This window comes from Canis lupus, chromosome 13 (genome assembly GCF_011100685.1).
Source record: "Canis lupus familiaris isolate Mischka breed German Shepherd chromosome 13, alternate assembly UU_Cfam_GSD_1.0, whole genome shotgun sequence".
In the NCBI taxonomy this organism is placed as follows: Eukaryota; Metazoa; Chordata; class Mammalia; order Carnivora; family Canidae; genus Canis; species Canis lupus.
The window spans coordinates 44,220,698-44,241,960 of NC_049234.1; the positions used below are offsets into that span (position 1 = coordinate 44,220,698).

At 38.6% G+C, this 21,263-nt stretch overlaps 1 protein-coding gene across 4 annotated transcripts in view; it reads right to left on the bottom strand.

Annotated features, from left to right (window-relative positions):
- Positions 1-21,263, bottom strand: part of CORIN (corin, serine peptidase) — a 229,110-nt gene that overhangs the window by 20,482 nt on the left and 187,365 nt on the right. For all 4 annotated transcript variants that reach the window (XM_038556027.1, XM_038556028.1, XM_038556026.1 and 1 more), the window contains 4 exons: positions 21,059-21,172; positions 19,065-19,175; positions 17,820-17,949; positions 1,170-1,286 (listed from right to left, as the gene is read on the bottom strand). In XM_038556027.1, coding sequence (XP_038411955.1) covers positions 1,170-1,286; positions 17,820-17,949; positions 19,065-19,175; positions 21,059-21,172 — 472 coding nt within the window. The remainder of the gene's footprint in view (positions 1-1,169; positions 1,287-17,819; positions 17,950-19,064; positions 19,176-21,058; positions 21,173-21,263) is intronic.

The window sequence follows — 21,263 nt, forward strand, 5'->3', positions numbered from 1 at the left end:
TTGTCCCCCTCGTTCACTCCTATATCCCCTCACAGCCTAGCACTGAACCTGGCATGGGAGAGATACTCAGCAATCAGTTGTTATCTGTTAGATCCCCAAACCACAACTTGTAGAAATAGAAAAAGACAGCAAAGACTCTCTGTACCAACTCCTCATTTTATAGGAAATTGTGGTTCTGTAAGATCACAAATCTAGTTAGGAATCCAGAACTAGAACCAGTTCCACCAATTCCCATTTACAATGACATATATGTATGATGTACATATGTATGTGTTAAACCTGAAAGGGTTATTCTGGGATTTGCAATTTGGGGAAACAAATCACTCTGCTGAAAGATTCAGGTCATTGTTTTGAAGGAAGTACTTCAGAAATTTGGCTGCAGAGTTTGGTGTATGGGTAAAATTTCAAGACATTCTAAAGAGAAATGGCCTACCTTAGGTTTTCTTCTCTGAAATTCTTAAGAAGTGGTTTTTCTAGCACTTATTAAAAGCTTTGGAGTCAGATTAACTTGGTTTGAGTTGAGAGGCACCACTTACCATCTGTGAGCTATGAGTTTTGATCAGGTTATCTAAATTTTCTATAGCTATGTAATATGTAATAAACACTAAAAAAGTATTAATCCCTTCCATTTCCCTCCTGTATCCCCATCCATAGACAAGGTAGATGGCTTCGTTCAAGGTGCCATGATTTTTTAGGGGAAATTCTTCAGAAGTGTACTTCTAAGGCTACTTGATTATAATTTCATTTTGTGTCAGTTTTTTTTTTTCTCAGACTCTCCAACTTTGATCAGTTCTCATTACTTCAATTCCCTGTTAATTAATTCCACGTAGCATCTGTAGGAACTACAGATATGAGATTTACTTTGAACAGGATGCTAAAAAAACCTCCAAATTTAGAACCTAAGTTCCTCTGCCTTCACCATGATAGTTTCTGTAATCATCATTAAAGAAACATGCAATGAGCAAGAGAAAAATATCGTCCGTGTCTAGAAAGAAGAGATAAAGCCAGACAATGTCGAAATGTAAAGGCCAATCACCATTCTATGGAAGTTCTTTACCGATGTGATAAATTTGGATTATCTTAAGTTAGAAATGGGAGAAGGTCCCCGATGATAGGCTCTTGCTCCATACATAATCCACCCTACGGAGCTCTTGTGAAAGGTATCTTACCCTTTTACCAGCAGTTCATGCAAAGTCGTCCCATTGAGGCTCTCCCAGTTGGAGTGTAGTGTCAGCCACTGCTGGTCTTGCTCCTGGTCCTGTACCAGTTCGGTCACAGATGGTTCTCTAATGGAAGGACACAGAACGATAGAACGATGAAATGCTTAAAGCACAGTGATCTTTGACCAGGCAATAACATTACTCAGCACTCGTCCTTTTTCCCAAAAGAAGCATTACATTATAAGTCAACATTTCTAGAGGGAGATTTGTGTTAGAAATTCAGCATGGAACGTGATCAGCAGAAGAGGAGGCTACTCAAAGTATACGAAAGCAATGCAGATCCAAATTGTAACAGCTATTTTAATCATTCTCTCCACTGACACGTGTTTGAACCTTAGGAGGTGATAGAATTCTAATGTATAGGATGTCAAAGAAAGTTCCAATACCTAAAAAACGAGAGCAACTTTGGGCAGGGATCACAAAAAGCAAAGTAAAATTTATCTGCCCAGGATTTTTTTTTCCCTCCTCTTTTCCTGCCCAATGTAATCCTGCAATGCAGCAATACCTTAAAATAAAGTAAATAAGGTTAAAAAAAAAATGAAGAAGTAAAGTAACTGGATGGCCATTTAGTGTCTATTTGGACAGTATAAAATTATAATGATGTTTTTCAACAAACTGCAAAATCTTCCTGCACTAAAAATTAGGAAAATCTCTGGAAAATAAAGGTGAGTGTTGACAGCATTATTTTGCTCTTTACTTATATTCTTACTCAATTTGTACCAATACCATCCTTTGAGGATCTCAATCATTCAAAAAAACATGGTTGCACCGTATGCAAGATTTAAAACCTTAGGTTTCAAAGGTATTCAGGTTTGTTTAAAACATTCTATTCTTCATGAAATAACTGGCTCTTTTAGGCAATCCATATTCGCAGAAAACCTTTCCGACTTTCGTCACTTGATGCTCAAGGGTAGAAGAGTGGAGGAATTAATTTAGACAGGGAGAAGGAGGGCTGCCTCCGAGCCTGGAAGGAAGCCAGTACCTTGCTGAAGGTGGAGAGGGTAGAGATTTCAAATCAAATAGCCTCTTTCTTTTCGAGTGAAAGGTGAGCTGCTTGGCTGAAAGTTGGGGGTGGCAAGGGTACATGAGGAGGAGGAAAGTGACACGTATATGGAGTTGTTCCCTGGTGGAGGTGTTTGGAGAAACACATCAAAGATAAGTGAGAAGAGAGGCAACAACACTGAGGGTTCAAATGAACTTGGAAATCCTGAAGTTGCAGAAGCATCAAGTCTGCAGGCTTTAGTGACTTTCTTTTGCAATTACGGAATGCCATTTTTTTTACCAAAAAAGTGGGGGGGTGAGGGGGTAGGTGGAGGGCACAGGAAGGGAAGCAAAGTTCGACTCTGTGGCATTGAAAGAAACATGAACATTTCCACTGATTATTATTTTTAAATGACTGTGATCTCGTAACAGAAAACGAAAGGAACCAAACTTCCCCCAAATCCTGTTACTTTTAAAAACAGGAAAACCCTCTCAAGAGAACACTTGATGACAGAATGAGGCAAAGAGAAAACAAAACAGAGCTCTTCATAAGGAATGGGTTCTAATCATTTGATTTTAAAACAAAGAGCATGAACCCTGACTGCAAGATTTAAATTTATTTAGAAACTCGCATGAACCGTGAGATTATTGAAGACTTCACAAAATGTGCTGCAAAATGGGGATTCTTGTTTTCCTTGACCAGAATGAGAGTCTGGCTTTCCATCAACCTCAGAAGTTCTGTCTGTGGGGGCGCAGCGAGAGGAGAACTACTCAAGTCAGGCGGAGGTCACCCACACCACTGATGGTGTTTCTCCTGTTACCGACATCCTGAGAATTCCTTTCTGCAGTAGAACAACCTGGGGGCCTCTGAAATCCAGACATTTTACTGGCCAAAATCCAAAGGAAGATAAGCTTCATATCTGTTGTTTAATTAAGTCATTCTTTAGACAGGTTTTTATAGGGCAAAAGGGGCTTGCACAAGGAGGCCTATCTATTTAGCGTAGGATTTGCACTGACGGTGGATAGAAAAATCATTGCAAAGGACACCTCAGTCTTTCAACCTTCAAGGTACCCGCAGTTGCCCTGAAAAAGGTCTCCACAGAGCACTGCACCTGGGATGTTTCTGCATTTTATTCATTAGCCTCCAACAAGCAAGGCAATTTAGTCCGGATCTCTCAGTTTTATCAAGTGGAAAATGCAAGAAATTCATCATCAAGAAGAGGGGAATGTCATTATAAAGATTAGTTTTCCATGAAATTCTTAAACACTAGAATGCTTCTCATGCACAAAAACAAATCTTTCAGCAGCAGAAATGCCATTCTATGGCTCATTAAAAAAAATATCAGTGAATCCATATGGTTCTATTTCTGCCATCATATGGAATCTGAGCATCTGCATGATTTTGATTTTTCTTATCTTTCCTTAAATAATTTTTAAAGTTATAAAAGTAACCCTATATACGGAAAAAATAATGAAAATTATACGATGAAAAATATTCTTCCCGTCTCAGATATGTAGAAACAACCACTGTAAATAAAATTTGAGAGTATCCCTGCCCAGCTTTGGCTGTCATTCATGTTTACAAACCCCCTTTTTTTAAACCTGTACACATTGTTCTGTTATACTGATATATTTTTATTTAGTGGTTCATCTTGGAAGTCTTTCCATAATAATAGTTAACATTTGTCAACTACACTAAAGGACTCAGTCAGTCTTATTTAATCCTCTCAAAAATGTTGGAAAGTGGGCATTATTATTCCCCATTTTGGAGATGGAAAAAAATAAGGCAAAAAGAGAATAAGTAACTTGCCCAAGGTCACACAGTGAGTAGATGGTCTGCGGTCTGATGCCAGAGTACCACTCCCAACACTCTGAACCCCACCCGGGCCCCCTTCATCAACAGCACACGCCTCGTTCCTTCTATAGCTGCGGACCATTACTATTATATGGCTGAACATACGTTTACTTAGCCAGCCCACTACGGATGCATGTGTAGGTTGTTTCCAACTTTTGTTATAAAAATAAATCAGCACTTTAACACTCCTAACCATTCACCTTTGCCTACGTGTAGAGTTTCCTAGAAATCTAAATAATTTCCAAGAAATAAGAGTATCAAATCAAAATTTAAATTTTTGACTAATAGTTTGAATTTTTCATTTCAAAAACTAATGCCAATTTACGTATCATTAAGAATGTATGTGTGTGTAGTTTTTAATTTTTATGACCATATGTATAATGTAAATAGTGCTATTGAAAGGTATCTGGAACTTAGCTCTTCAAACTTTGTATGACACCTGGTCAAGCATTTGACCTATCTTTTCCCATATTTTATCAAATTAAAGAAATACTGTTGGGTAGAGAGCAAAAGAACAAAAAACATTCTAGCAGTGACTAGGCATCAAAGTCACTGTATCCTACAAACATGTGTGCAGGACTGTATCAGGAATATCAGTGTCAATGCCTCTAAGGTAGCCATGAAATCGTATTTAGAGAAGGAAATTAAGGAACAATCTAATCCAGTGCCCTCATTTAAAAAAAAAAAAAGATTTTATTTGGCAGAGAGAGAGAGAGAAAGTGAGTGAGAGTGTACCCAAGCAGGGGGAAGGGCAGAGGGAGAAGCAGGCTCCCCCCACTGAGCAGGGACCCCGATGTGGGGCTCAGTCCCAGGACCCCAGGATCATGACCTGAGCAGAAGGCAGATGCTTAATTAACCAACTGCGTCATCCAGGTGCCCCCAGTACCTTCATTTGACAACCTGAGAGGACTGAGACAGAGATACATACCCATCCCAAACATTTGCGGGGCCAAACATCTGTGAGTAAGGGTCTGAATGGAGGCCCACACACCCTATGTCAACATATTTAGATATTATAAATCAACTTAACAAGCTATTAAAGAAAATGTATTCTAACCTTCCCATCTTGACAAACGTATCTTTTAGGTTCAAACACAGGATTTTGGACTCCTTGGAACTGTGGTTTTTCCAACTTGGGCATTCATCAGAATCACCTGAACGGCCTGTTACAACAGAGCTTGTTGGCCCCATCCCCAGATTCCCTGATTCAGTAAGTCTGACATAGGGCCCCAAAAGCCACCTTTCTAACAAGATCCCAGGTGGTGCTGCTACTGCTGGTCTGGTACTACACTTTGAAAACATTTCTCTAGATCGTGGACCAGGCTCCAGGTGGGCATAGCTCCTTGGGAGACAGACTCCTTGCCCCATGCGCTGAGGCATGGCTGGGGAGGAAGGCCAGAGTGGTCCTCTAAATCAGAATTTCTCATCCTTGGCACTATTGACATTTTATACCCAGATAATTATTTTATACCCAGATAATTATTTACTGTGTGGGGATATCTTGTGCTCTGTAGGATGTTTAGCATTATCCCTGACTTTTACCGACTAGACACTATTAGCCACCCACCACTCCTGGACTAATAATTAAAAAGGTCTTACAGACATTTCCAAGTACCACCACCCCCCCAAGGGGCAAAGTTAAGCCTGGTGGAGCACCACTGCTCTAAATCATGGAGCCCAAGGCAAGACCCATGTGCTCTGGTTCTAAAGGCAGCACTACACAGAAAAGCAAAGGATTTCCAAATTTGCTTCTTCGATTGTGTGGCCATAAGACACATATGAAAAATGTATAATTCTTCCTCTGCCCCAGAAATGAGAAGATGGAACTTATTCAGAATTCTAAGATATCCTGATATTCTGAAAGGAAGGATATATTTTCAAGGCCTAGGTGGCCAACCAGATCTCTAGACAGTTTGACCTATGCTTCTCCTACTCTCGAGACACTTGATATTTAGTAATAGGATACTTAACACGTGTTATCATCATGCTGGGGGTTCTTACTTAAAAAATGAAGGTCAGCACAGATTCCCAGAAACCAGGGGCTTCTTTACTTCTGGCAGCAAGAGAACAGGGCTTATGTTACACATTTCAGAGGAAAGACAAAGTCTGTTCTACTGTGGGTATAATTGGGGAAAAATAATCTGAGTTTTCATAACCTCAGTTGGTCTTGAAATATAAATGCCTAGTGTAGTAGACAAGACATTATTCACTAATCTAAATATCCTTCTCAGAACTTGGAATATTTCCACTAAGTGTTTAGTTATCTGAATTCAGAAATATTTTCTTGAATCCCGTCATATTATTTTCTCTGTTTGGTTCCTTTGGACTAAACATGTTAATATTAAAAGCTAGTTAAATTATTTTGTCAAGTAGAAGGATGACCTGGAGATTTTGACAAAAAAGTCTAACAGGTGTTAAACAGAACATGAATAATACTATAGAATCATTTGTCTGGTTAGATAACTTAGCTTATGCTTTATATGGAAAAACTCTCACCAACAGAATTGTTTTTTAAAGGAGAGCATAATGTTTGAGTTAATTTTTCCAGTAAATCTAGTATTTAAAAAATATTTTTAATTGAAATTCTGAGAACATATTCTATTCACTTGTCTATCTCAGAGATAGAATAAAAGAATTGTATTAGGCAGTGATCTGTAGGTATAAGTGACAAAAACTATCTCAAAACAAAGGCGGAAAATTGTAAATTATATTAAATCACAGTATTGGTATTCTGTAAAAATTTAAAAATCAATGAAACTAATTTAACCCATATTGATATAAAATTATAAAATTATGACATGAAGTAAAACATATTCATAAAATATAAGTTAAACATACATTATCATTCTAGTATAAATTAGAAAATAAAATTAATAAAGTACTATTTAAAATAAACATCTCATTAAAAGTGAAAAGGTTAACCAATCATAAAAATTTTAAATTAAAATGTCATTTAATCATTTTTAAAATTCAATGTCCTAAAGCAAACTCAGTAAATGGTGTCTAGTTGTAAGTATACTTTTTAAGCAGAAGTGTCTACCTCTTTCATAATCTCACTAATCCAACTATTTCCTTTGGTTTCTTTTATGTTCAAAACATTCCATTTCTTTTTTGATAACTTGATATAATTTTTAAAATTATTTTTAAGAAACAGACAACATTTTATTGACAGCAATTTGTGTTTAGTTTCAAAGGGAGTATTTCCTCTTTGTCTTTACTTTCAGGTGATTAATGGAAAAGCAGAGATTTCCAGTTTCAACTGCAATATGCCATTTTTTATTCCACTAGTTGAGAAAGACTATGAACCAGAATAGAATTAATTTTTCTAATAGAAGCCTTGTTTAGTCAACAAGGCTTCCTCTTTTTGAAAATTCTAGAAGTATAGAAAATACACCTTTTTCAGTTAAGACAGACAATGGCTCTCAATATAAGATAAAATAATTTAGGGATTTAATATTAATTCATATATGTTCATGTATATATTCAGTTAATAGTTTTATACAAAAAAAAATTTCAGGAAAATAGCACTAGAATATCTGAGTAAAAAAACTAGAAATGTAACCACTCACTCAAGGGAATGTGGGTGGTCCTCATGATGGCTGGTGCCAGTGAACCAAGTGTCCTCCAGACACTCCATCTCTCAACTCCACTTCTGTGAGAGGAAGCAGGAGGTGATGGGAGGGTGACCTTATTGTCTCCAACTGACTTTTCCACAAACCAGGGGACACACTACTTGCCCTTCCAAACTTAATTCATTCATCTTCATGACCAAAAAAGCAAAGTCTTTTTCTCTCAGCTCCACCTAAAACAAATCTTGTTTAGGGACTCCAAGTATCTCAAACCCAATCACCCTGACATGGATGTGAAGCCCTTTGATTGCTTCAGCTTGGATTAGATACCTATCCCTTGACCAGTCACTGAGACCAAGAAGTGTGGGTCATGTACAAAGATGGCAGCTCCTGTTAGGATCCCCAGGATAAATGGGGAGTGGAGCAACTCCCTAAAAGGAAGGGATGCAGGGAAGCAACATAATAAATGTCTGCTACAAGTGACTTCAATTGAAATTTTTTAGTTAAAAAGATTATTGTGCCTCAGAATCAAGATTCTACATATTCCTTTGTTAGTTTTTGGAAAATGTAGGAATGGCAAAAGATTGGATAGAAATTATATTTGACTTTTGTTTCCCTTGCCTCCAGTGACATGTCTACTAAGCAATTGCTACTGCCGAGGTTTAAGAGGTTGTTGCTTGTGTTCTTCTCTAGGATTTTGATGGTTGCTGTCTCACATTTAGGTCTTTTATCCATTTTGAATTTATTTTTGTGTATGGTGTAAGAAAGTAGTCATTTCATTCTTCTGCATGTGGCTGTCCAGTTTTCCCAAGACCATTTGTTGAAGAGACTTGTCTTTTTCCCATTGGATATTCTCTCCTGCTTTGTCGAAAATGAGTTGACCATACAGTTGTCAACTGTATGGGTCCATTTTGGGTCCATTTCTGGGTTTTGCATTCTGGTCCATTGATCTATATGTCTGGTTTTGTGCCAGTACCATACTGTCTTGATGATTACAACTTTGTAATATAGCTTAAAGTCTGGAATCACGATACTTCCAGTTTTGCTTTTCTTTTTTTTTTTTAATTTTTATTTATTTATGATAGTCACACAGAGAGAGAGAGAGAGGCAGAGACATAGGCAGAGAGAGAAGCAGGCTCCATGTACCGGGAGCCCGACGTGGGATTCGATCCCGGGTCTCCAGGATCACGCCCTGGGCCAAAGGCAGGCGCCAAACCGCTGCGCCACCAGGGATCCCAGTTTTGCTTTTCTTTTTCAGGATTGCTTTGGCTATTTGGGGTCTTTCGTGGTTCCATACAAATTTTACGCAAGGGAAACAAAAGCAAACATGAACTATTGGGGCCTCATCAAGATAGAAAGCTTCTGCACAGAGAAGGAAACAATCAACAAAACTAAAAGGCAGCCTACAGAATGGGAGAAGATATTTGCAAATGACATATCTGACAAAGGTTTAGAATCTAAAATATATAAAGAACTTATAAAATTCAACACCAAAAACCAAATAATCCAATTAAAAATGAGCATGACTAGACATTTTTCCAAAGAAGACATTCAGATGGCCAACAGATAAAAAGATGCTCAACGTCACTCATCATCAGGCAAATACAAATCAAAACCATAATGAGATACCACCTCACATCTGTCAGAATTGCTAAATGAACAACACAGGAAACAACAGATGTCAGCGAGGATGCGAAGAAAGGAGAACCCTCTTACACTGTGGGTGGGAATGCAAACTGGTGCAGCCACTCTGGAAAACAGTAGAGAAGCTCCTCAAAAAGTTAAAAATAGAATTGCCCTACAACTCAACAATTGCACTACTATTTACACAAAGGATACAAAAATACTTTTGAAGGGGCACATGCACTCTGATGTTTATAGCAGCATGTTCAACAGTAGCCAACCTATGGAAGACTCCAAGTGTCCATTGACTGATGAATGGATAAAGACAATGTAGGGTGTGTATCTATAACCGTATCTGTATCTGTATCTATATCTATATAATGTAATACTACTCAGCCATCAAAAAGAATGCAATCTTGCCATTTGCAAGGAGTAGATGGAGCTATTATGCGAAGTGAAATATGTCAGAGAAAGACAAATACCGTATGATTTCACTGATATGTGAAATCTGAGAAACAAAACAGATGAACACATCTGGGAATGAGAGAAAAAAGAGAGAAGAAAACAAACGGTAGGAGACTCTTACAATAGAGAACTGAGGGTTCTCAGAGAGGTGGGTGGGGGATGGGCTAAATGGGTGATGGGTATTAAGGAGGGCACTTGTTGGGATGAGCACTGGGTATCAAGTCACGAATCACTGGTATCAAGTGACGAATCACTAAATTCTACCCCTGAAACCAATATCATACTATAAATTAACTAGAATTTAAATAAAGATTTGAAAAAAAAAAGAAATTAGACTTGACTTATGTTTATAAAAGAAACACTGGGTTACTCACTGAGTCTTGAGGCGGATATTGCAATGAAGTGAGCTGGATCTCAGAATAACATTACCCTCACAGAATTTAAGCAAATGATGCCATCAGATACACAAAGGACTATGGGTTAATAAGGTAGAATGGAAAGGGAGGCAACACAACGGTGTTGTATTAGGGGGAGTCCCTTCCTCCGGGAGCTATTATTTTAGTGAGAGGAACAAGCTATGAATGTATTAATAATAATATCTCGTGCTTTGAAGAAAACAAAATAAGCAGAGAGTGACGTGGTGAGGGTGAAAGCTGCTTCAGTCAGGGTCGCCAAGGACCTTTCCAAGTAGTTGATATACGAGCTGAGACATGAACGATGAGGTGGAGGTGATCATGTAAAGGTCTAGAGATCAACATTCCAAGCAGAAGGAACGGTGAGGGCGAAGCCCCCAAGGTGGACATGAGTTTGCAGTCTGGACATCAGTAATAATAATGTCAGTGTGTCTAAAGTTCAGTGGACAAGTGGAGAATGCTGGGAGAGGGAGGGAGGCAGGGGCCAGTGTCTTACAGGCCACAGTAACAAGCCAGTAGGTTTGAAAGATCATATGAAAAAGATACCAGATCTCAAGTTAGTCATCGCCAAGAGTCTCCTGGTAAGGGTCCCCAGATGAGGACGCTGCCATATAAGGACTTCTAACAGAAATAACACAGGCCTCTTTGGTCAATTCCTGATGGGTCGTTCAAGTTGTAAATCATGTTCTTAGCTCCCAGGACTCACTACTCACATTCACATCCAATGGCAATGCTATAATCATTATGATGAATGGGGAATCCAAGGCCCCAGAGACATGAGGGAAATTGATTCTTCCCATTCTAGAATCTTCTTGCTCACATCAGCCCAAATATTTTTGGCCAAAAGCTGAGTCTCGACAGTGCTTAATTCTGGAGAACCATCTTCGATTTTAAAAATCAAGATACAAATCTATTTTTCAATGATAAACTTGTTAGCAGAAAATGGAATGGAAGAGTGTAGAAAACCAATCTGATAAATTCAGGATCCCACATAGTTCCATTCTAGTTAATGATGGCGAAGTTCTCCACACCTCTGAGAGGTTTCCTTTTAATTTCATGAAATATTCATTGACTCAACTGACACAGTTTGAGAGTCAGTTTGCTAACAAAAATCCAAATTCCTGGCACAGCCTGCTATTCCTGATCATATGGAAATGCTTTCAGGACAACTGATAGACTTACCTTGCTTTGTTTATTAAAGCCTCATAACCAGTGGTCTCATGGAAGGACTTAAAAAAACACTTTTACTTCCTTTAGGATATAGCACTTTTTTCAGGAAAATCGTTCTTCTTCCTCACCCCAGAAGAGCACGTTCCAGGGAACTGTACACCCACACACTGGACGCTATTATTTTCCTCTCACTCAGGCAGTTACTTAACCAGCAGCTTCTTGGAAATGTGTAGGATTTAATTCCCTGTGCCCAAGCTACATGTCTGCCAGAAAAACTGTGAAGACTCTGTGTAAAAGAAAATAACACTGTATGGATTTGCTTCAGCTAACTTCTACCTGGAAAATGCCAAGCATCTAGTTATTACTATAAGTGACTTTTCAAAAAGTGAAAAACACTTACACTGTTGTCTTGCGAGGTGACTTTTCCCCACTGCTGCACCTCCTCACTACGATCTGCTTAAAAATCCCACAGTGATAAAAATTCATAAGGTGGCATGGTATTAAGACTTGCCACACAAATCTCATGTACTAATGTTTAGGAATGTTTAGGAAACTGGTGAGCCACATCAGTCAGATCATGCTTATTGAATAACTGGTGCCATAGGGGATCTACTCATAATACCCAAGAGGTCCGTTGCCTTTGCTTGACTTGCATCCTGGCACCATATTTTTCTGTGACCTAGCAAAGTTTCTTGATCTAAGCCTCAATTTCCCCATATGTAAGGCAGAAATAACACTACCTCTATTACAGGATTATAATGTGGACAAATTGAGTTAATACGTATCAAGGACTTAGAGCAGCCTGGCACACACTTAAGGTTAGCCATTATTATTTTTGTATAACCTTTCTGGCAAATAAGAGAATAAAAAAATAAAAATAAAAATGACATACAGCATTGTTGAATTAAGAGAGAAATTGTGTAATACAATTTTTCTGTGCCACAGGAAGTAGAGAGAGAAAAAGGATCATGCAGGTGGGTCTTCACAGAAGTCATGGGGCTTGAGTGAGGCCTGAGGATTTGGACAGGAAATGTATGGACATTTATGGACAAAGAGGCAGAAGCAGAAAGGAATGTGCCTGTGGAACATGGATGAAGGATAAGCCAATCTTGAAAGAGGAGCATATTAAAGGGATAATATGAAGTTAAGGAAAGATAGACTAGTCTATGGTGAGCTCACTAATTGGGGAAAATAGCTCAAACTTATTTGATTAAAAAAAATAGGTGGAATGAAAGAAGACTTTTGACAGAAATGGTTTATTTTTGCCTTAGTCTATTCTGGCTTCTGACAAATTACCATAGACTGGTGGCTCATAGTCTTTCCCCATAGTTCGGAGGTTGAGAAATCCAAGGTCAAGGTCCTGGAAGATTTGGTGTCTGGTAAAAGCCCACTTCCTCATTTACAGATGTGCAACTTCTTGCTGTGTCATCCCATAGTGGAATGGGTGAGGAAGCTCTCTGGGGTCTCTTTCATAAGGACAACAAATCCATCCATGAGGGCTCCATACTCATGACCTAATCACTTCCCCAAGGCCCCACCTCCTAATATCATCACATTTGAGATTAGGAATTAACATATCAATTTGGAGGAAGAAAAACATTCAAGAGCAATTGAACATGATGTTCCTAATATGGCAGGTCTCAATAATGATTTATTTATGGTATACTGAGTGCTTCCAGGGAAATGGAACCACCAAACAAATCCTAACCCTACTTCCCCCATCAATCACTGCTCACATTTCTTTGCTCCTCTTTGCAACAAAATCCCTCCAAAAAGTTCTATACTATCTTTTATTTATCTCTGTTCACTATCTCTTATGCTTCTGCCCCACTCATTCCACTAACACTGCTCATGTCGATGACATGCACATTGCGGAATAGCCAGTCCGCAGCTAGTCCTCATTTTATTTGACTTCTCAGCAACTTTTAATACATTTGACCACTGTCTTGCCTTGATACACTTTCTTCTCTTGGTTTCCAGGATGTTGGCTCTACCTTTAAAATATATTCATGATTCAACCATTTACCGCCATATTCTCTGCCACTGTTCCAGTCTGAGTCACCAAATTGTGTCACTTGGATTACATCATTAGATTCCTAACTACTATTCCTGTTCTCACCCTTGCCTTCCTATAGTATATTCTCAATAACAACCAGAGTGATCTCTTTTAGTCAGATAATAGCTATAATAAGTGAATAATGACAAGTGTTGACAAGGATATGGAGAAACTGGAACCCCCATGCATTGCTGGTGGCATATAGAATGGTGCAGCTCTTTTGGAAAACAAGTTGGCAGTACCTCAAAAAATTAAAAATTTGACCTAGTAATTCTAGTCCTAAGTATATACCCAAGAGAAATGAAAACATTTATTTGTTCACACAAAAACTTGTACATGAATACTCTCAACAACATTTTCATAAGAGCTAAAAAAATGGAAACAACTCACCTGTCCATCAATTGATAAATGGATAATCAAAGTATGGGTAGACCTACATGAAATATTATTCAGCCGTAAATGAGAATGAAGCACTGATACATGTTAAAACATGGATGAACCTTGAAAAAAATCATGCTAAGTGAAAGAAATCAGACAAAAAGGGTATATGATTATATGATTCTGTCTCTATGAAATGTGCACAATGGGCCAGTCCCTAGAAGCAGAGAGTAAATTAGTGTTTGTCAGGGGTTTAGGAAGGAGAAATTAGGAGTGATTGTAAAGAGGCATGGGTTTTTTTTTTTCCAAGTTTAAAATGTTAAGGAACAGACAGTGGTGATGACTGCACAACATTGTGAATTTGTCAAAGACAACTGAATTATATACTTTTAAAGAGTGGATCTTATGGCATATGAATTATATTTTAAAATTTTTAGAAAGACCATAATATTTTGAGTTTCTTTTCTATGGTTTACATGCACAGGACCAGCAACCTGGGCTTGATTTACTATTACACAGGACTTGGTCTGTCTTTGAGCTTCATGGAAGTACATCAACAAGAAAACCATCCTTACATGACAAAATCTGAAATTAGAAGCTTTTTCTTGGGAGTACACTTTAGGGGAAAAAAATCCAATGTAAACCCTTATATCAGGGACTCTTAAGTAATATAATAGAGACTATCTTTGAGGTTTTGTCCAAGACAAAGAAATATTCTTTGGACAGATGTTGCTTCTATTGATCAACTCTAAAAGATCAGGGCATGAAATCAAATTGCAGCTAACCCCATAAAGGAATTTTTGCCAAAATAGAATAACCTATTTCCAGATGATCTGGTTTTATATAGAGAGAAAGCTTATGAAGCCAAGAGACACAAAGAATCACATTCCCTTAAACCAACTTCCTCCAATACCAGATGTCTCAACTAAGCATTTGGCAAGTATTAGAGGACAGTCTAAATTCTGATTTGTATTGTTGATTAAATAAATGTCCATGTGTTTTTAATAGTGGACATGTAGGTAGCAAAGTCAATATACTGTCATGAGAATTTAGGGGTTGATTTATATCCTTGTCTAATCAAATAGTCATCATACTCCCAGGCTGGGGTAAACTCAAGATATCTGCAGATGGGGCTAAAAAGTTTTTCAGATTCAGCAAAGAATTCTTAATCTTTTCATTTGGGCAAGCACTTAGTTGAGAGCTGAGCATTTGTGCTGTTAGACATGGAAGGTGTAATTTGGGTCTGAACAACTCCAAGTGCAGGTGTTTTTTAAACGACTGCCTCTATCATGAAAACATTTCAATAGAAGCCCTGCAAAACATGTAATTCAGTGTTTACCTGTATTTTTGATGAACTAGCTCCAAAATGTACCCTCCCCCCATTTGGAGTTAAAGTATATTAGTTTTGGATACTACACTACAATGCTTTTCTCTATAAATATTTACTGAAAAAAATATATAAATATTTACTGAATGAATAAATGAATGACTTAATAAATGTGTATTATAGTATCAAGATAATATTAGCATTGAATATTTTTCTTATATACTTTTCATAGGTATGTCATGTGCTGTGCTCTACACCAACCATTCTTAGATGACAAAAAGCCTGGAAGTTTTTTCCAACTTTATATTCTAGGTTGTTTCCTCATGTGTCTTCCCCACTACATTATAAGCTCTTTGATGATGTTACTTAATTTTTCATCCTCCACAAAATGCCTACTCCGGTTCGAGACCCATCAGCAGATACTTAAAAAACAACAGGAAAGAGATACTGAAAAGAACGAGTTGGGGTTGTGTTTTAAACTTCAAGTTTCTGATGTGGAGTATGCTTGAAGGTACAAAGGTGGGCACTCCACCCTAGAAGCTAAAGGGGAGCAGCTAGTCCTTTTACCCTCCCTCTGGCAGCTGGAGTGTAGGTCAGTGTCTAGTCATGACCAGGCACACTCTTCTGTAGGGACTTTAAATCTGGAGGAAATGACCCAAAGGCAGGGTTACTTAGAGTTCCAGGCATCAGTGGCAGAACTGTGAATATGCGGCACAGCAGTTGATCTCCAGGGAGAGTAGAAACGGAGAAGATTCTGAAGCAGCCCATTCTCAAGGCAGGAATTAATGGCCTCATCTTGCCCATTATCTTTGCTCCTGTCCCAGCCTGGCTCTCCAGATTTTTGTCAATTTATGAGCCACCTCAGTAAACTGAAGAGTAAACCTGAAGGCAATCAAAAAGTACAAAAATACTAAGATTACCCTTCCTGCTCTTTTCCTTGGAAGACTTATCACTACTTACCCACTGACTCAGTCAAATAATGGTTATGGTTTTCCAGCCACACTGCTCTCTCAGATTTCCCTAGCTTTTCTGTGAAATCAAGTTATCTTAAAAAAAATTCTAAACATCCTTTTATATTTTAAATGTCTAATATGTTGAATAACATTTTCCCACTATTTTAAGGAAATGGAGCAAATAGAGCAAGAAATTTTCTGAAAGTCCAATATGTGTAGAATAGCCAAAGGTGGAAATCACCAAAATGTCCATCATCAGATGAACAGATTTAAAAACGGCGTGTAACCATGTAATTGAATATTTTTCAGCCATAAACAGGAATGAAGTGCTGATCCATAGTTGCATGAAAACATTATGCTAAGTGAAAGAAGCCAGATAATGGAAATTGTTGCACAGCTTTGTAAATACACTAAATGCCACTGAATTTGCACTCTGAAATGGTTAACCTGGTGAGTTTTATGTGTATTTTATCACATTAAAAATGTAAATTCGATATGCAAAAAAAAAAAAAAGAAATATCAAGGAGAACATTTAAAATAAGATCCCTTCTGTTTGCAGTAGAACAGGGTGGCTTGTCAAAAGAATTTTTCTGCTGGCTAAATCTTTGTGGTTGCTACTTTCCCTCAGAACTCTCAATAGAATTATCCATCATTATGTAATCAAGTTTTTATAATGAGAAATAACCTGTGTCTTGGTGAGAGGAAAATAAAACTCATTCAAAAGGCTTTTCATTTATCTCTAATCATAATCATATCCCATTTCATTTAGATACCATAAGGATGTTGGAAAAATGAAGTATAATTTAGTGGATCTTGATGAATATAATATCTCTACTCTGGCAAAGTTGAAAGTTCTTTTCTTATAGATTAGCATCAGTTACTCAACTTTCCAAAGACATAGGACTTTACATGGGAAAAATGAGCTGAAAATACTGGGATTTATGTCATTCTTCAAGCTGAGAGAACAAAATGTGAAAAAAACAAATCCAAAATTGGATCACTCGTTATTGTAAAATTGTTTCAAGTCTGTTCAGTGGAATCCTGGGAAATGACATTTACTCAATGTTTTATTCTAGAATTTTACAACTTCTTTATCTTTTATTTCTATCATTTCCACATTTCCCCCAAATCTCACATATATCAGTAGTCAAAAAGAAAAAAATATGTGAATACACACGGTCACACACACACATCTAAGACCTTCAATTATTGCTTTTTATCCCCAACAGAACTGAAAGAGAAAACCCCACCAAATAGCAAGTATCCAACTTTCAAAGTATCGATTTCAGTCTGTATCAAAGCCAGAGTTAGCGTCTTTTCATTCTACTAAGAAGCAAAAATGGTGAACTAATTCCTGATTTACATTTCCTGAATTACTTAGGTTAAACTGCAATACCATCGACCGTAAGTTCTCTTTCTCAACTTATTAAAACACGTGTGCTGCTTAAAAAGGAATGTTCAACAAGCCCTTGGGAGAAAAATCTCAACATTTCCCCATCCAAGTTGCTCGGAAGGAACCATCTTACTGCTTTTACAGACACTGAAAGCATTTCCTTTCAGAAATACTTGAAAAGACAATGACTTCATTTGCTTGTAGAGGGAGGCTTTGTCAGAGCAGGGTTCTGTCTCAGTCTCTGCAGAGCAGGTGCCTGTAATTAAAGCAGGTCCTCTCACCTGATTCATTTCCCGAGCTTCGGAGGGCTCTAGTTGAGAGCCCTGACTCCCTCTGCATTCATAAGGAAGAGATTATTGCCAAGTCCCGTGAAGCCCTCTGGGAAATTCATCAGTGCTACAAACTACTGACCTTACCCTAAACCCATCTGCTTGCAGGCCAGCTGACTTAGCGTCTCCTGCCAGCCATCCGCACACACGTGGTGTTCCACGGCAGATCTGTGAGCCATCAGGAAGGACGTGGAGCTCGCATTGTTAGAGAGGGTCACTGAGGAGGAAGGAAAAAAAGGGAAAACCCTAATTAGAAGCAGGTCTCCTCAGGAAACCCTACGCTAACTCTGCACACTTTTGCTTCACTTGCATACATTTGTTTTTATTTATTTTAATTAAGAACCATTTGGTGAGGGCTTGCCCTATGCGAAGCACTGCTCTCAATGTGGCAGAAGACTGAAGAATGAATGAGAAATGTTCTCTGCCTTCCAGGGACCACAGGCTCTAGTGAAAAAGATGGGCAGTTCTTAACATTTCTTTACAAGTTAGAAGACAACCAGAGGCAGGACCTACTCCCACGAGTGTATCTAGGGATTTGCATAATTGTAAGGGGTTAGTTGTAACTTCATTCATACCATTTCCTTTCGGGAAAGCGTGTGAGAAGGCAAAGGTATGAAAGTGATGGTCAACTAGGATTCATTTGGCGCATGTACTAATTCCTGTCTTATAAAAGAGCCTCCTCTCTCCTCAGCACGCCACAGACTACTTGTGAAACACTGTGCAATTAATCACAACACAAATGATGATCACGACGTGGCCAACGGGTACAAAGGACTGAAATGAGAGCCCAGTGAATGGAAGGAGTGATGAGTGTGGGACAACAGAATTAATCGAACTGAACGTCACAAACGAACCCTGGAGGTCATGGTGGGAGACGCCTTTAAGTCCAGTCCATGTAAGGAACTAGGGACTTAGTCGTCTCATTTGGATCTGAGCAGGAGTACAGAGAAGATGGAAGATCCACTTAAATACCTTCTTCCAGGAGGAGTCAATGACATAAGAATAACAGAATATTGGTCATTGTTGAAGCTGGGTGATGATCAAGAGTTTAAAGGTTGTATTTTAGTAGTTATAGGGTCATAACAATTTAAACCCAAATGTTTTTTTACGTATCACATAGACATTTCAAATAGTGAAATAACTTAGGGGGGAAATGTTCTGTGAGTTGGGAATAACACATGTGAATCACTACTGCCAGCTTTTGTCATAGTAAAAAACCAAAACAGGTGAAATTGGTTAGTAGCAAAATCCATGTGGTCATTTAGGATTTATTAAGCTTAGACGGCTGATGGGTGTTAAGAGTTGCAGCCGATGGTGGAATAAGAAGCTCACCACAGTCCCACTCGTCAGAACTGTCCAAGCAGTCGGCTTCCCCGTCACACCAGCGCTCACGGGGCACGCACTCATGGTTCACGCACTCGAGTTCGTCATCGTGGCAAAACGCTGGCATAGGAAACAAGAAGTGAGAAGATGGACACGTTTCAGAAACAAGGGGGAGTCTCACTAACATGCACATCATCATCTGTAGGCAGGAGCATGGAAGGAAGAGAAGCTGTGGTCACTGGAGCCTCCAAACAGGCATCAAGACGGAGTAACAGAATCGGTAAAAAACCCCATCACAGATGCCAATCCACACAAATAGGAGTTTGAACAGTGCGACCATCTCCAAGTGGCGAGACTGTCTAGTTATAACACTAGGATTGAAAAAGTGGGACCCAGAGCAGTAGAAATTCCAAAGATTGAGAGAACTGGGTTCAAGTCTGAAGTGGCATGAGCCAAGCACTGGGGCAGAATGAAGCAACCACAGGATGGACACAAGCTCTGTCCACATACATGGATAATGTTTCTCTTTAAAAAAAAAAAAAAATCCCTACTCTTGGGGCGCCTGGGTGGGTCAGTCGGTTAAGCATCCAACTCTTGATTTTGGCTCAGGTCCTGATCTGGGGGTCATGCTCTGCCCTCAGCAGGGAGTCTGCTTGAGACCCTCCTCCTCTCCCATCTCTCTCTGCTCCTCCCTTGCTGCTGGTTCTCTCCCTCTCTCTAATTTTCTAAAAAAAATAAATCTTTAAAAAAAAAGAAAAGAAAAAAATAAGTCATAGTGATACTCCTTAACTGCCTAACAACCATTTCCTTTCTTTCTCCTTTTTTAAGGGAGCCTGATTTTGCTCAGGTCTCCAAAGCCTCAGAAGACCCTGACTAGTGTCAGTGGGACATGGCATTTTCTAACTAAAGTTATTTTTTTCTGGGTAAAGTTGTTAGTCCGACAGTAAACCTGTGACCCAAGATCAGAGTTTTGGCCTACCACTTTTGGGGTTGTGCTTACCAAGGTAGTTCCCACCTAAATCCTGCTGGCTGGCTCATACACCCTACCTGGGGCAGGCAGCCTGAAGGAAACAGCATCTTTTTCTAATCGGTTCTCCCTAAAGGGTGCTTCTCCTTTGCGATCCAACTCTTTAGGTGGTATCTTTTCTAATCTATAAGAACACCGGTGACTGCTAGCTGGGATCTTGTTCAGAGTTGGCCAATCTGAGTGAATCCTTAAGTGATGATATTCCAGACATGAGGGAGGTCATCACTCCTTCCCACTGGATACGATCAAGCAAGCATGGCACCCCAAGTGCTGAACTCCCCCATATAGCCTCAGGAATCCATCCTGTACTTGACTTTTCATATGATAACACAAGATATATCTGATACAAATGGTAATAAAATATAATAAATATCTTCACCGTTTAAGTCAGTTTGAGTTGGACTTTCTGTTACTGGTAGGTAAAACATCTTGAGAGAGAATTTTTTTTTTTATTCTAAAAGTGGTGGCCATTCTTGCAGAAAATGTAGAAAAGTCAGAAAAGCACCACCCAGAGATAATCATTGTAAACTGTTTCTTGTGAGCTTCTGATCTTTTTCTATATGTGGGTATAAGTACTTTAAAAACTTGCGACAATAGTGCACATAATACTTTATATTTTGTTTCATTCAACTAATGACATGCAACGAACCCACGAGGAATTATTCTTTTTATTTGATTTCTAACATTTGCATATTGTTTCATTTTACGGTTGTATTTTATGTCCCCTCTTTTTGGATATTTGGGGTGTTTTAATTCTTCCATGTGATAAATAATTCTAGAATAATATCACCAACCACAAAATTTGCATATGTTTGATTACATTCTCGCATGTATTTTTATAAGTGGAGTTCTGGTCAAAAGACTTGAATATACTAAAAGCTTTTGATACAATTTCCCAATGTCTAGTTTATATTCAACATGAGGGCCACGAGTGTTTAACATAAAGTTGTGTTGACCAATGCAGGTAGGCACTTACAGCAGTTCTTCTCATCCATGCCATCAGGACAGTCTGGGAACCCATCACAGATGACTGTGTGCTTCAAACATTGTTTATTGGTTGGACATTCCCAGAGATCTCTCTCTTTACAGCCTGGAGACAGAAGAAGAGGCTATTTGTAATAGACTTGGAGATTAAAATAATGATGAATCCGACCAAGCAATGTAGAAGAACTATAGCACAA